Below are 15238 nucleotides of genomic sequence, written 5' to 3' on the forward strand. Positions count from 1 at the left end.
TAATATCCAGCAGCCCTACTTGGAGTTGAGTGGAGATGGGTGTTATATGAGTACAGCTCTCCCTGTCATACCCATTCCCCCTGGAGGCAGGGCTCCCAGATAGTGTTGCCTGAGGGACTCCTGCCTCATGCTCATAAACATGCTGTTGTAACTGCATAAGGGAGCACAGAGGACTTATAAATGGCACATAGACAGTCACACAAACCTCTCTGTCGCTCTCTCTCACACACACAGTGGGGACACATGATCCCTCTTTCCTTCCACACACATTCTCTTGCTTATGCACCCATACAAAATCAATATGAGATGCATTACTTTCGCACTTTCGCACAAGTTAATTATTGCTTGGAAAGCAACTTGTAGGTGCCTCTGTGAACGCAGAGGAACACCTGAGAGAAGTCACAGGATTAGTCCAGCTGGATCCAGGCAGGTAATTAGAATCCATGATTAAGCTGCACAGATCATTGAAATGAGCAGCCGACCCATTGGTGTGTAGTGTACAGCGCTCCGGGGAGCAGCAACGAACTAGAACACCTGGCCCTGGTGGCCACAGAAATAACTGGAATGCTGCTCTCACAAGAAAAACAGCAACAGAATAGACTGAGAATAGACTGAGTGACTGTATATCCACACTCCCCTCCCAGGAGACTGTGTGCCAGTCGGATACAGGGAAGTTAGAGTGAAGATAAAATACATAGACTAGTATAGACACTAAATCTGTACACACACACACATACACACTATAGCAGCCCTGTAAACAGCCCATGCCAACGCAGCTATCCCACCTGTCTCTTGGGGAAAGGTTTGTGCGTGGGTGTGGTGGTCTGGTTCCTCCAGGTCAGAGGGGGGCAGAACCACTCCACCTCACTCAGGTAGATGAGGAAGGAGCAGTCGGAGCCGTCCACCCCATAGAAGGCATAGCAGGGGTCTGAGGTCCAGCGGGCACGCATCCACTGAGGGAAAAGGTCAAGGGAGACTCAAGTAATGATAAATATATACAGTATGTCTATGTATCAAAGGAGGTCAAATGTCAGTGTAGAAAGTAATGTATTATAGCTAAGGAACCCATGAAATCTGACTTGGACTTGGTCAAGGTCCTTTCATTGATCTGAACACAGCGCTAGACATTGATCCTTGTGAAACAAGGCAGGGTTGATTGAAGCTGATCGTAAAGCTGGAGTTGCAGGGTAATAAACAGTCCAAGGGCAAAAGGACATAGGGACTGTGGGATCAGGAAACCCACTGTGAAATTGCATGACATGCGGACTTACATCCACCTTGCTGGGGCAGTCTGGGTAGTGAGGGTCTTTGGGCACCTCACACTGTCCTGTTGCGCCATCCTTAACTGTGGGACGAAAACACATGTATTAACAACAAACACGTCCCTATGGTCAGAATCCTTAAAATACCTGCTCATAACTTTGCTATTCAGTCCTATGAGGATAGTGTGGAGCAGTTGGGGCAGAAACCAGACAAGCTTTTCAACGGGTCATACCTAAAAGGGAGCATATATTGGCTTTAGCACGAGTCTCTTGTATTAGAACAGAACTCTCCTTGTCATGGGGATAGAACACTGTGTTAGACAGACTGTTGGGTTAGTTAACTCTACTGGACATGGGGATAGAACAGAGTGTTAGACAGACTGTTGGGTTAGTTAACTCTACTGGCCATGGGGATAGAACAGAGCGTTAGACAGACTGTTGGGTTAGTTAACTCTACTGGCCATGGGGATATAACACTGTGTTAGACAGATTGTTGGGTTAGTTAACTCTACTGGCCATGTGGATAGAACAGAGCGTTAGACAGACTGTTGGGTTAGTTAACTCTACTGGCCATGGGGATAGAACAGAGCGTTAGACAGACTGTTGGGTTAGTTAACTCTACTGGCCATGGGGATATAACACTGTGTTAGACAGACTGTTGGGTTAGTTAACTCTACTGGCCATGGGGATAGAACAGAGCGTTAGACAGACTGTTGGGTTAGTTAACTCTACTGGCCATGGGGATAGAACAGAGCGTTAGACAGACTGTTGGGTTAGTTAACTCTACTGGCCATGGGGATAGAACAGAGCGTTAGACAGACTGTTGGGTTAGTTAACTCTACTGGCCATGGGGATAGAACAGAGCGTTAGACAGACTGTTGGGTTAGTTAACTCTACTGGCCATGGGGATAGAACAGAGCGTTAGACAGACTGTTGGGTTAGTTAACTCTACTGGCCATGGGGATAGAACAGAGCGTTAGACAGACTGTTGGCTTAGTTAACTCTCCTGGCCATAGGGATAGAACAGAGTGTTAGACAGACTGTTGGCTTAGTTAACTCTACTGGCCATGGGGATAGAACAGAGCGTTAGACAGACTGTTGGGTTAGTTAATAGCCACTTCTGAAAGCCTGGCTTCCCTTGCTGATCTCTGATGCCTACTGAGAACAGTGGATAGACAACACTGCGTGGGCTTGATTGATAAAATCCCCTCTCTCCCCCACGTTCTCACTCCTTCGCTCCCTGTCTCTCTCCTTCGTTCCCTCTCTCCCCAGTCACACTCCTTCATTCCCTCTCTCCCCAGTCTCACTCCTTCATTCCCTCTCTCCCCAGTCTCACTCCTTCATTCCCTCTCTCCCCAGTCTCACTCCTTCATTCCCTCTCTCCCCAGTCTCACTCCTTCATTCCCTCTCTCCCCAGTCTCACTCCTTCGTTCCCTCTCTCCCCAGTCTCACTCCTTCGTTCCCTCTCTCCCCAGTCTCACTCCTTCAGTCTTCCCTCTCTCCCCAGTCTCACTCCTTCATTCCCTCTCTCCCCAGTCTCACTCCTTCATTCCATCCATAGTCTTCCCATTCTCTCCCCAGTCTCACATTCCCCTTCCATAGTCTCACTCCTTCCTCCCTCTCCCCAGTCTCACTCCTTCCATAGTCTTCCCTCTCTCCCCAGTCTCACATTCCCCTTCCATAGTCTCACTCCTTCATTCCCTCTCTCCCCAGTCTCACTCCTTCATTCCCTCTCTCCCCAGTCTCACTCCTTCGTTCCCTCTCTCCCCAGTCTCACTCCTTTGTTCCCTCTCTCCCCAGTCTCACTCCTTCGTTCCCTCTCTCCATAGTCTCACTCCTTCGTTCCCTCTCTCTCCAGTCTCACTCCTTCATTCCCTCTCTCCCCAGTCTCACTCCTTCATTCCCTCTCTCCCTAGTCTCACTCCTTTCATTCCCTCTATCCATAGTCTCACTCCTTCATTCCCTCTATCCATAGTCTCACTCCTTCATTCCCTCTATCCATAGTCTCACTCCTTCATTCCCTCTCTCCCCAGTCTCACTCCTTCATTCCCTCTCTCCCCAGTCTCACTCCTTTCATTCCCTCTATCCATAGTCTCACTCCTTTCATTCCCTCTCTCCCCAGTCTCACTCCTTCATTCCCTCTATCCATAGTCTCACTCCTTCATTCCCTCTCTCCCCAGTCTCACTCCTTCATTCCCTCTCTCCCCAGTCTCACTCCTTCATTCCCTCTCTCCCCAGTCTCACTCCTTCATTCCCTCTCTCCCCAGTCTCACTCCTTCATTCCCTCTCTCCCCAGTCTCACTCCTTCATTCCCTCTCTCCCCAGTCTCACTCTCCCCTTCATTCCCTCTCTCCCCAGTCTCACTCCTTCATTCCCTCTCTCCCCAGTCTCACTCCTTCATTCCCTCTCTCCCCAGTCTCACTCCTTCATTCCCTCTCTCCATAGTCTCACTCCTTCATTCCCTCTATCCATAGTCTCACTCCTTCGTTCCCTCTCTCCCCAGTCTCACTCCTTCATTCCCTCTCTCCCCAGTCTCACTCCTTCATTCCCTCTCTCCCCAGTCTCACTCCTTCATTCCCTCTATCCATAGTCTCACTCCTTCATTCCCTCTATCCATAGTCTCACTCCATTTTCATTCCCCAGTCTCTCCCAGTCTCTCCCTCCTTCATTCCCTCTATCCATAGTCTCACTCCTTCATTTCCATAGTCTCACTCTCTCCCCAGTCTCACTCCTTCATTCCCCCTCTCCCCAGTCTCACTCCTTCATTCCCTCTCTCCCCTGCCTCCCTCCCTCCCTACTTGTCGGCAGCCAGCTCCAATTAGCCTAATTAAAGATAGCAGAAGCCGTTCCTCTACCAGCGTGCCGCCAAGCCTGGGTGAGCGCAATCACAGACAAAGGATTAGCAGCCATTCTGTTTGATTACCATTATAACTACAGCAGTCACAGTGTGGAGCGCTAACACTAGCGGTGTCACTAAATTAGCCAGGGGATTAGGTTCTGGTAGCAAAAACAGTCTCTACAGAATAGGACATGTCTGCTTTACTCAATGACAAGGCAAATAATGACAATATGCAAAGTCTATAATTGGCTTTCTAATGTGTCGGCTAGTGGAGTTGCATCTAAGTAGCCTACTGTATCTCTTGCTCAAACAGAACAGGAGCACAATGAACTGAGCAGAGGACAGCTAATAGAAGAAAGCTGACAGTCTCAGATCTTCTTAACTAGAGGGGAATTCATCAGCATACACTGAACATCATGTAGCGTTATTTATAATTATGCTGAGACAGGGAGATGGAGCCCTCCTGCAGCGTAGCTCTCTTCACAAAGACAGAAATGGAGACTCATCATTTGAAGTACTGTCATAAATGCTGCCTGTCATGTTCAATAGGGTCTTATAGTGTGGCAGACATACACAACTACCTTTCAAATGTGAAGAGTGGTCAGATGTGTGTGTGTCTCTTGTACCTCTGTTGGTGGCCATGCTGCGCTGTAGGATCTGCTCCACCTTCACAGCCATGTCAGACATGTTCTGGGCGATAGCCTGGATCCTCTCCACCAGACCAATCGGCTGGATCCTGCCAACACACACACACACACACACACACAACACACACACACACACACACACACACACACACACACACACACACACACACACACACACACACACACACACACACACACACACACACAGGGGAATGACCATCAATGGGGCAGGCACAGGTGAAGTGTTAGGCATGTCTTCTCTTTCTTGCTGATCATTTCTGCCATCTCTTTCCCCATGACAACCCACCGAGCACACACTGGTTGAATTAATCGTTTTTTTCTAGTCATTTCAATGAAACTATTTTGAAATAGATATTGAATTGATGTCTGTGCACAGTGGGAATGCACATTCAATCTTTATCCTTTCTCAATCCATAAACTCCCTGGGCACATCTAGAAAAAGAAACATAGAAGGCTACTTCTTTCATCTAAGTCCACCCTCCTACAGTATACGCTTACTGTTTCCTCCCAAAAGAGAATTCATGCATTTATTTGACCTTTATTTAACTAGGCAAGTCAGTTAAGAACAAACTCTTATTTTCAATGACTGCCTAGGAACAGTGGGTTAACTGCCTTGTTCAGGGGCAGAACGACAGAGTTTTACCTTGTCAGCTCGGGGATTTGATCTTTCAACCTTTCGGTTACTAGTCCAACCCTCTAACCACTAGGCTACCTGCTAATTGAGCTTCAACAAGGAGAGGAAATGCTGATTGTGTGGAACTTGGTTGGAGCGTGAAATAAAAAAGCTTTTAAACTCTGACACAATTTATTTGTTGAGGTGAAAAAGTGACTCAGCACATTAAAGCCAGTCCCTGGGAGACTGAGAACAGAGTGCAATTAGGTTGTTGGGTTGTTAGCAAATGCCTTTTATGGCAGCTGACTGCCATGGCTTGTTGTTGCCATGTTAGTGTTGGCAAAACAAGCAGAAAAAAATAGAGTGAGAAAGAAAGCGAAAAGGAGACAGCAATAGAAAGAAGGAGTTAGCCCTGAACTCACAACTATCTCAGGCACTAACAGTGAAAACTGGAAGGTGCCCAGGGAACTCCAAGCTGAAGCATTATGGCAGTGTGAACATTGTGAACTTGCTTTGGCTCCCTTCAGATAAAGACAGAAATCTCAGCCCTCGCTGATGTAGCATAAAGGTCCAAAGAGGCACAGAGACTTCCAGCTGTCTTCATGGAGCCATGATGATTGTGTATAATCTCAATGCAGTCAGTCAGCCGCCTGGGCCCCACAGTATAAAAGAACAGTGCTCCTGTGTGTGCTGTAGAGAACTGAGGACTAAACGTTCTCACGGGCATAGCCATGGTTAAGCAAGGCCTCAGAGACAGAATCATCACCAGTCCATTCAGCCTCTATCTGTTACTTCTACACTGGGTCTTCCCAAGGCTGCTGTTACCTGGTCAGGGAAGCTGAGGACCCTCCAATAGGAAGGATGCTGGTCTTAAAAGAGTACTACTGTACTACAGATAGGCAACTGGGCCCACCATACCCCTGTCTGCGCATTATGCCCTGAATATATTCTACCATGCCCAGAAACCTGCTCCTCTTATCCTCTGCCCCCAACGCTCTAGGCGACCAGTTTTGATAGCCTTTAGCCGTACCCTCATACTACTCCTTCTCTGTTCCGCGGGTGATGTGGAGGTAAACCCAGGCCCCGCATGTCCCCAGGTACCCTCATTTGTTGACTTCTGTGATCGAAAAAGTCTTGGTTTTATGCATGTCAACATCAGAAGCCTCCTCCCTAAGTTTGTTTTACTCACTGCTTTAGCACACTCTGCTAACCCTGATGTCTTGCCGTGTCTGAATCCTGGCTCAGGAAGGCCACCAAAAAATTCAGAGATTTCCATACCCAACTATAACATCTTCCGTCAAGATAGAACTGCCAAAGGAGGCGGAGTCGCAGTCTACTGCAGAGATAGCCTGCAAAGTAATGTCATACTTTCCAGGTCCATACCCAAACAGTTTGAACTACTAATTTTGAAAATTACTCTCTCCAGAAACAAGTCTCTCACTGTTGCCGCCTGCTACCGACCCCCCTCAGCTCCCAGCTGTGCCCTGGACACCATTTGTGAATTGATCGCCCCCCATCTAGCTTCAGAGTTCGTTCTGTTAGGTGACCTAAACTGGGATATGCTTAACACCCCGGCAGTCCTACAATCTAAGCTAGATGCCCTCAATCTCACTCAAATCATCAAGGAACCCACCAGGTACAACCCTAACTCTGTAAACAAGGGCACCCTCATAGACGTCATCCTGACCAACTGGCCCTCCAAATATACCTCTGCTGTCTTCAACCAGGATCTCAGCGATCACTGCCTCATCGCCTGTATCCGCCACGGAGCCGCAGTCAAACGACCACCTCTCATCACTGTCAAACGCTCCCTAAAACACTTCTGTGAGCAGGCCTTTCTAATCGACCTGGCCCGGGTATCCTGGAAGGACATTGACCTCATCCCGTCAGTTGAGGATGCATGGTCATTCTTTAAAAGTAACTTCCTCACCATTTTAGATAAGCATGCTCCGTTCAAAAAATGCAGAACCAAGAACAGATACAGCCCTTGGTTCACTCCAGACCTGACTGGCCTCGACCAGCACAAAAACATCCTGTGGCGGACTGCAATAGCATCGAATAGCCCCGTGATATGCAACTGTTCAGGGAAGTCAGGAACCAATACACGCAGTCAGTCAGGAAAGCTAAGGCCAGCTTCTTCAGGCAGAAGTTTGCATCCTGTAGCTCCAACTCCAAAAAGTTCTGGGACACTGTGAAGTCCATGGAGAACAAGAGCACCTCCTCCCAGCTGCCCACTGCACTGAGGCTAGGAAACACGGTCTCCACCGATAAATCCATGATTATCGAAAACTTCAATAAGCACTTCTCAACGGCTGGCCATGCCTTCCGCCTGGCTACTCCAACCTCGGCCAACAGCTCCGCCCCCCCCGTAGCTCCTCACCAGGTTCTCCTTTACCCAAATCCAGATAGCAGATGTTCTGAAAGAGCTGCAAAACCTGGACCCGTACAAATCAGCTGGGCTTGACAATCTGGACCCGCTATTTCTGAAACTATCTGCCGCCATTGTCGCAACCCCTATTACCAGCCTGTTCAACCTCTCTTTCATATCGTCTGAGATCCCCAAGGATTGGAAAGCTGCCGCAGTCATCACCCTCTTCAAAGGGGGAGACACCCTGGACCCAAACTGTTACAGACCTATATCCATCCTGCCCTGCCTATCTAAGGTCTTCGAAAGCCAAGTCAACAAACAGGTCACTGACCATTTCGAATCCCACCGTACCTTCTCCGCTGTGCAATCTGGTTTCCGAGCCGGTCACGGGTGCACCTCAGCCACACTCAAGGTACTAAACGATATCATAACCGCCATCGATAAAAGACAGTACTGTGCAGCCGTCTTCATCGACCTCGCCAAGGCTTTCGACTCTGTCAATCACCATATTCTTATCGGCAGACTCAATAGCCTCGGTTTTTCGGATGACTGCCTTGCCTGGTTCACCAATTACTTTGCAGACAGAGTTCAGTGTGTCAAATCGGAGGGCATGCTGTCCGGTCCTCTGGCAGTCTCTATGGGGGTGCCACAGGGTTCAATTCTCGGGCCGACTCTTTTCTCTGTATATATCAATGATGTTGCTCTTGCTGCGGGCGATTCCCTGATCCACCTCTACGCAGATGACACCATTCTATATACTTTCGGCCCGTCATTGGACACTGTGCTATCTAACCTCCAAACGAGCTTCAATGCCATACAGCACTCCTTCCGTGGCCTCCAACTGCTCTTAAACGCGAGTAAAACCAAATGCATGCTTTTCAACCGATCGCTGCCTGCACCCGCATGCCCGACTAGCATCACCACCCTGGATGGTTCCGACCTTGAATATGTGGACATCTATAAGTACCTAGGTGTCTGGCTAGACTGCAAACTCTCCTTCCAGACCCACATCAAACATCTCCAATCGAAAATCAAATCAAGAGTCGGCTTTCTATTCCGCAACAAAGCCTCCTTCACTCACGCTGCCAAGCTTACCCTAGTAAAACTGACTATCCTACCGATCCTCGACTTCGGCGATGTCATCTACAAAATGGCTTCCAACACTCTACTCAGCAAACTGGATGCAGTCTATCACAGTGCCATCCGTTTTGTCACTAAAGCACCTTATACCACCCACCACTGCGACTTGTATGCTCTAGTCGGCTGGCCCTCACTACATATTCGTCGCCAGACCCACTGGCTCCAGGTCATCTACAAGTCCATGCTAGGTAAAGCTCCGCCTTATCTCAGTTCACTGGTCACGATGGCAACACCCATCCGTAGCACGCGCTCCAGCAGGTGTATCTCACTGATCATCCCTAAAGCCAACACATCATTTGGCCGCCTTTCGTTCCAGTAATCTGCTGCCTGTGACTGGAACGAATTGCAAAAATCGCTGAAGTTGGAGACTTTTATCTCCCTCACCAACTTCAAACATCAGCTATCCGAGCAGCTAACCGATCGCTGCAGCTGTACATAGTCTATAGGAAAATAGCCCAGCCATTTTCACCTACCTCATTCCCATACTGTTTTTATACTGTTTTTATTTATTTATTTTTCTGCTCTTTTGCACACCAATATCTCTACCTGTACATGACCATCTGATCACTTATCACTCCAGTGTTAATCTGCAAAACTGTATTATTCGCCTACCTCCTCATGCCGTTTGCACACATTGTATATAGACTGCCCATTTTTTTTTTCTATTGTGTTATTGACTTGTTAATTGTTTATTCCATGTGTAACTCTGTGTTGTCTGTTCACACTGCTATGCTTTATCTTGGCCAGGTCGCAGTTGCAAATGAGAACTTGTTCTCAACTAGCCTACCTGGTTAAATAAAGGTGAAATAAAATAAAAATATTTTAAAAAAGATGGACTCTGCAGAGCTGATGTCACTGTTTATCAGGGAGTATCAACCAGAGCCAAATCAATAGCTGGGGTCTAACAGCCCTGTCATATCAATGAGACGCTGACTGTACACAGTGGTCAACACTGGCCTTTGGCTTTTGTTCAAACTGTACAGCTTTATCTAACATATCCATTTAAATTAATGGTTGGGAGTTTTTTGTTGTTGAAGAAATGGTTTAGACCAGTGCTTCTGGAATAAGTGTATGAGCATGGGTTTGGTATATGTGTCTAAAATGCTGCATTACTTTGCGTAAAATCCCACTCTAATATCACTTGACCCTACGGGCAACTATTAGCCATCACTTCCTATTCCCTCCTATGAGGCAGCATGTAAGAAGAGACAAGAGCCAGACACAGACCGAGTGGTCCTCTGCACAGCACCAGACTGCAGCACAGACTGATCAGTATAGGAAACATTCCTGTGGACAGAAAGATAATCCTGTCCTCCCTCTGTAGAACACCACTAATACATTTACAATGGGTGTCTGGCCCTGGAGAACCATATACAGCATTAAAGAGAGAGAGATGGCTGATTATTTTTTAAAGACCTAACAGTGGACTCAATGGCTCTGGGTTCTTTTTTGTATCTGTTAAACTGCACCTTGGCTGAATTCTGAGCAGGTCACCAAGCAGACTAGACTTTATTACCAGAGGCAAACTACTGAAGCCTAGAGATGCTCCCCCTTTTTCATAATCGCTTACAGTTAGGCTGACTTAAACAGCAATGAATGGCCTCTTTCCGGCAACATTTAGGAAGAAAATCCTCATCATTTCTATAGTACCTTTCAAGGAATGTGAATAGTGAGAGTAATTTATGTTCTAACAATACTGTCTACTCTGGTGTTTAGAATCCATATCAAACATCCACAACTCTGCATTCTGGCAGTTAGCACAACTCTCAGGCATAGTTTGAGCCGGGATTATTTGAGTGTAGTGAGTGAGTGTAGGATCAGGGACGTCCAGAAGGGATGGTCAGAGTGTCAGACACTGGCAAACCTCAGCAGGAGGGAGCCTCTCAACCCCCTGTACGAGAGAGGTCCGTTGCCATGGAGACAGAAGAGCAAACTCCAGGTTGTTAGCCTCTGCATGTCTGGCAGCGCAGCATCCCTGTCTGACTGTCCATGTCCACCCAATAACAGGGCAAATCGATAGGAAAATGTTGAGACTAATGGGACAACGTCTAGTTTAAATATCCTCCAATTATTTGTTTATATGCAGACAAATATATGCATACACCATACATTATGTAATGGCAGGCCTGCTTACCAAACCCCAGAACCCTACCTGTCCAGTGCTGAGCTGAGCTCATCCAGTCTGTGGGAGTCTGTGGTGGTGTTGCCCAGTTTGGACAAAGTGTCCATCCTCTTCATGATGACCTCCAGCATATCACTGATCTTCCTTAGTACCCCGCGAGACTCTGGACCTCCCAGCACTGCCAACACACAGACACATACAGTAGGTCAGATAAGAGCACAAGGGCAGGGGTCAATTCAATTTGAAGGCTGTCAATTCAGGAAGTAAACTTAAATGATTCAAAATGTGGAAAAACTGCATCTATTTTTAATGACTTCTCAAACTGAGGACTAGAAGCTACTTTTTTCAAAAATGTTTCAATGTTTTTTATTTTTTATTATTAAAACCACTTCCTGAATTCAATTAATTCCTGAAGAGCTAAATACAGTCTCCCGGGTGCCACAGTGGTTAAGGGCGCTGTACTGCAGCGCCAGCTGTGCCATCAGAGTCCCTGAGTTCGCGCCTAGGCTCTGTCACAACCAGCCGCGACCGGGAGGTCTGTGGGGTGACGCACAATTGGCCTAGCGTCGTCCGGGTTAGGGAGGGCTTGGTCGGTAGGGATGTCCTTGTCTCATCGCGCACCAGCAACTCCTGTGGCGGGCCGAGGTAATGTTGTAGGCACTACCCTATTAATACCGGCTATAATGATGAGGTAATGTTATACGCACAACCCTATTAATACCGGCTATACTGATGAGGTAATGTTATAGGCACTACCCTATAAATACTGGCTATCCAGACCCCCCGGCCTGATTGGTGTCACAGTTTTCCCCCAATCCCTAGCAAACACACCTGATTTAAACTAATTGCATTTTTAACTGAAGATCATGATTAGATGATTATTGGAGTCAGGTGTGTTGGCTGGGACTGGGGCAAAAGTGTGACACCAATCAGGCCCCCCGAGGACTGGAGTTGCCCTGGGCTATGCTGATGAGTGAGATAGTGATGTGAATTATGTGAGTTTACTCGATGAATGAAAAGTGACAATCCATTCAGTCCAGCCTTACTGATTGAATGTTCGTAAACTACATTACTTTACACACACACACAGAGACAGACAGACAGACAATGAGAGAGGTAAGTGATAGAGATCTGTTGTGCGGTTAACTGCTATATTGACAAAGAGAACTGCCAGTTAAATCAGACACGTTGGAAGTACAAGCACCATTGCCTCTCATCCATACTGTCAGAATATCAGCATCATCCAAAATAAGTTAAACTAAACAATCAATCTCTGGGCTAAGTACAACACAGAACCTAGGGGACAAACCTCCTGCTTCCCCACTCCCACGGCCTATCCATTCTCCAATATGAAAATTACATTAAATTACATAAAATTACATTAAATCTATCTTCCTATATCGCAACAAAGCATCCTTCACTCATGCTGCCAAACATACCCTTGTAAAACTGACCATCCTACCAATCCTCGACTTTGGCGATGTCATTTACTAAATAGCCTCCAATACCCTACTCAACAAATTGTATGCAGTCTATCACAGTGCAATCCGTTTTGTCACCAAAGCCCCATATACTACCCACCATTGCGACCTGTACGCTCTCGTTGGCTGGCCCTCGCTTCATACTCGTCGCCAAACCCACTGGCTCCATGTCATCTACAAGACCCTGCTAGGTAAAGTCCCCCCTTATCTCAGCTCACTGGTCACCATAGCATCTCCCACCTGTAGCACACGCTCCAGCAGGTATATCTCTCTAATCATCCCCAAAACCAATTCTTTCTTTGGCCGCCTCTCCTTCCAGTTCTCTGCTGCCAATGACTGGAACGAACTACAAAAATCTCTGAAACTGGAAACACTTATCTCCCTCACTAGCTTTAAGCACCAACTGTCAGAGCAGCTCACAGATTACTGCACCTGTACATAGCCCACCTATAATTAGGCCCAATCAACTACCTCTTTCCCAACTGTATTTCATTTATTTATTTATTTTGTTCCTTTGCATCCCATTATTTTTATTTCTACTTTGCACATTCTTCCATTGCAAAACTACCATTCCAGTGTTTTACTTGCTATATTGAATTTACTTTGCCACCATGGCCTTTTTTGCCTTTACCTCCCTTCTCACCTCATTTGCTCACATTGTATATAGACTTGTTTATACTGTATTATTGACTGTATGTTTGTTTTACTCCATGTGTAACTCTGTGTCGTTGTATCTGTCGAACTGCTTTGCTTTATCTTGGCCAGGTCGCAATTGAAAATGAGAACTCAACTTGCCTATCTGGTTAAATAAAGGTGAAATAAATAAATAAAAATGTTTACCTAATTACTCCACAATGGAGATTTTACAGTGAAGGAAAAAAGTATTTGATCCCCTGCTGATTTTGTACATTTGCCCACTGACAAAGTAATGATCAGTCTATATTTTTTTCTATTTAAAGTTTAAGTGTTCTTGTTTTTCGATCAACCAACAAAACACATTCCACATTCACAAATGTGACAGGCTTAAAAAAAAAAAAAATATATATATATATATATATATATATATATATATATATATATATATATACACACACATACAGTGGTGCAAAAAAGTATTTAGTCAGCCACGAATTGTGCAAGTTCTTCCACCTAAAAAGATGAGAGAGGCCTGTAATTTTCATCATAGGTACACTTCAACTATGACAGACAAAATTGGGGAAAAAAATCCAGAAAATCACATTGGAGGATTTTTAATGAATTTATTTGCAAATTATGGTGGAAAATAAGTATTTGGTCAATAACAAAAGTTTACCTCAATACTTTGTCGAACTGCTTTTTTTACCCTTTGTTGGCAATGACAGAGGTCAAACGTTTTCTGTAAGTATTCACAAGGTTTTCACACACTGTTGCTGGTATTTTGGCCCATTCCTCCATGCAGATCTCTTCTAGAACAGTGATGTTTTGGGGCTGTTGCTGGGCAACATGGACTTTCAACTCCCTCCAAAGATTTTTTATGGGGTTGAGATCTGGAGACTGGCTAGGCTACTCCAGGACCTTGAAATGCTTCTTACCAAGCCACTCCTTCGTTGCCCAGGCGGTGTGTTTGGGATCATTGTCATGCTGAAAGACCCAGCCACGTTTCATCTTCAATGCCCTTGCTGATGGAAGGAGGTTGTCACTCAAAATCTCACAATACATGGCCCCATTCATTCTTTCCTTCACACAGATCAGTCATCCTGGTACCTTTGCAGAAAATAGCCTCAAAGCATGATGTTTCCACCCCCATGCTTCACAGTAGTTATGGTGTTCTTTGGATGCAACTCACCATTCTTTGTCCTCCAAACACGACGAGTTGAGTCTTTACCAAAAAGTTATATTTTGGTTTCATCTGACCATATGACATTCTCCCAATCTTCTTCTGGATCATCCAAATGCTCTCTAGCAAACTTCAGACGGGCCTGGACATGTACTGGCTTAAGCAGGGGGACACGTCTGGCACTGCAGGATTTGAGTCCCTGGCGGCGTAGTGTGTTACTGATGGTAGGCTTTGTTACTTTGGTCCCAGCTCTCTGCAGGTCATTCACTAGGTCCCCCCGTGTGGTTCTGGGATTTTTACTCACCGTTCTTGAGATCATTTTGACCCCACGGGATGAAATCTTGCGTGGAGCCCCAGATCGAGGGAGATAATCAGTGGTCTTGTATGTCTTCTATTTCCTAATAATTGCTCCCACAGTTGATTTTTTCAAACCAAGCTGCTTACCTATTGACGATTCAGTCTTCCCAGCCTGGTGCAGGTGTACAATTTTGTTTCTGGTGTCCTTTGACAGCTCTTTGGGCTTGGCCATAGTGGAGTTTGGAGTGTGACTGTTTGAGGTTGTGGACAGGTGTCTTTTATACTGATAACGGTAGAGCATGGCGCTTGTAACGCCAGGGTAGTGGGTTCGATTCCCGGGACCACCCATACGTAGAATGTATGCACACATGACTAAGTCGCTTTGGATAAAAGCGTCTGCTAAATGCCATATATTATTATTATAACAAGTTCAAACAGGTGCCATTAATACAGGTAACGAGTGGAGGACAGAGAAGCCTCTTAAAGAAGAAGTTACAGGTCTGTGAGAGCCAGAAATCGTGCTTGTTTGTAGGTGACCAAATACTTATTTTCCACCATAATTTGCAAATAAATGTATAAAAAATCCTACAATGTGATTTTCTGGATTTTTTCCCCTCATTTTGTCTGTCATA

The 15238-nt window shown here is 46.0% G+C and overlaps 1 protein-coding gene across 5 annotated transcripts in view; it reads right to left on the reverse strand.

Moving 5' to 3' along the window:
• The window catches only part of LOC124000821 (alpha-1,6-mannosylglycoprotein 6-beta-N-acetylglucosaminyltransferase B-like), a 100350-nt gene that overhangs the window by 56470 nt on the left and 28642 nt on the right, over window positions 1-15238 (reverse strand). For all 5 annotated transcript variants that reach the window (XM_046307454.1, XM_046307455.1, XM_046307450.1 and 2 more), the window contains 4 exons: window positions 11043-11190; window positions 4728-4837; window positions 1272-1345; window positions 786-953 (listed from right to left, as the gene is read on the reverse strand). In XM_046307454.1, the coding sequence (XP_046163410.1) occupies window positions 786-953; window positions 1272-1345; window positions 4728-4837; window positions 11043-11190 (500 nt within the window). The remainder of the gene's footprint in view (window positions 1-785; window positions 954-1271; window positions 1346-4727; window positions 4838-11042; window positions 11191-15238) is intronic.

Source organism: Oncorhynchus gorbuscha, linkage group LG16, assembly GCF_021184085.1.
Source record: "Oncorhynchus gorbuscha isolate QuinsamMale2020 ecotype Even-year linkage group LG16, OgorEven_v1.0, whole genome shotgun sequence".
Classification (NCBI taxonomy): Eukaryota; Metazoa; Chordata; class Actinopteri; order Salmoniformes; family Salmonidae; genus Oncorhynchus; species Oncorhynchus gorbuscha.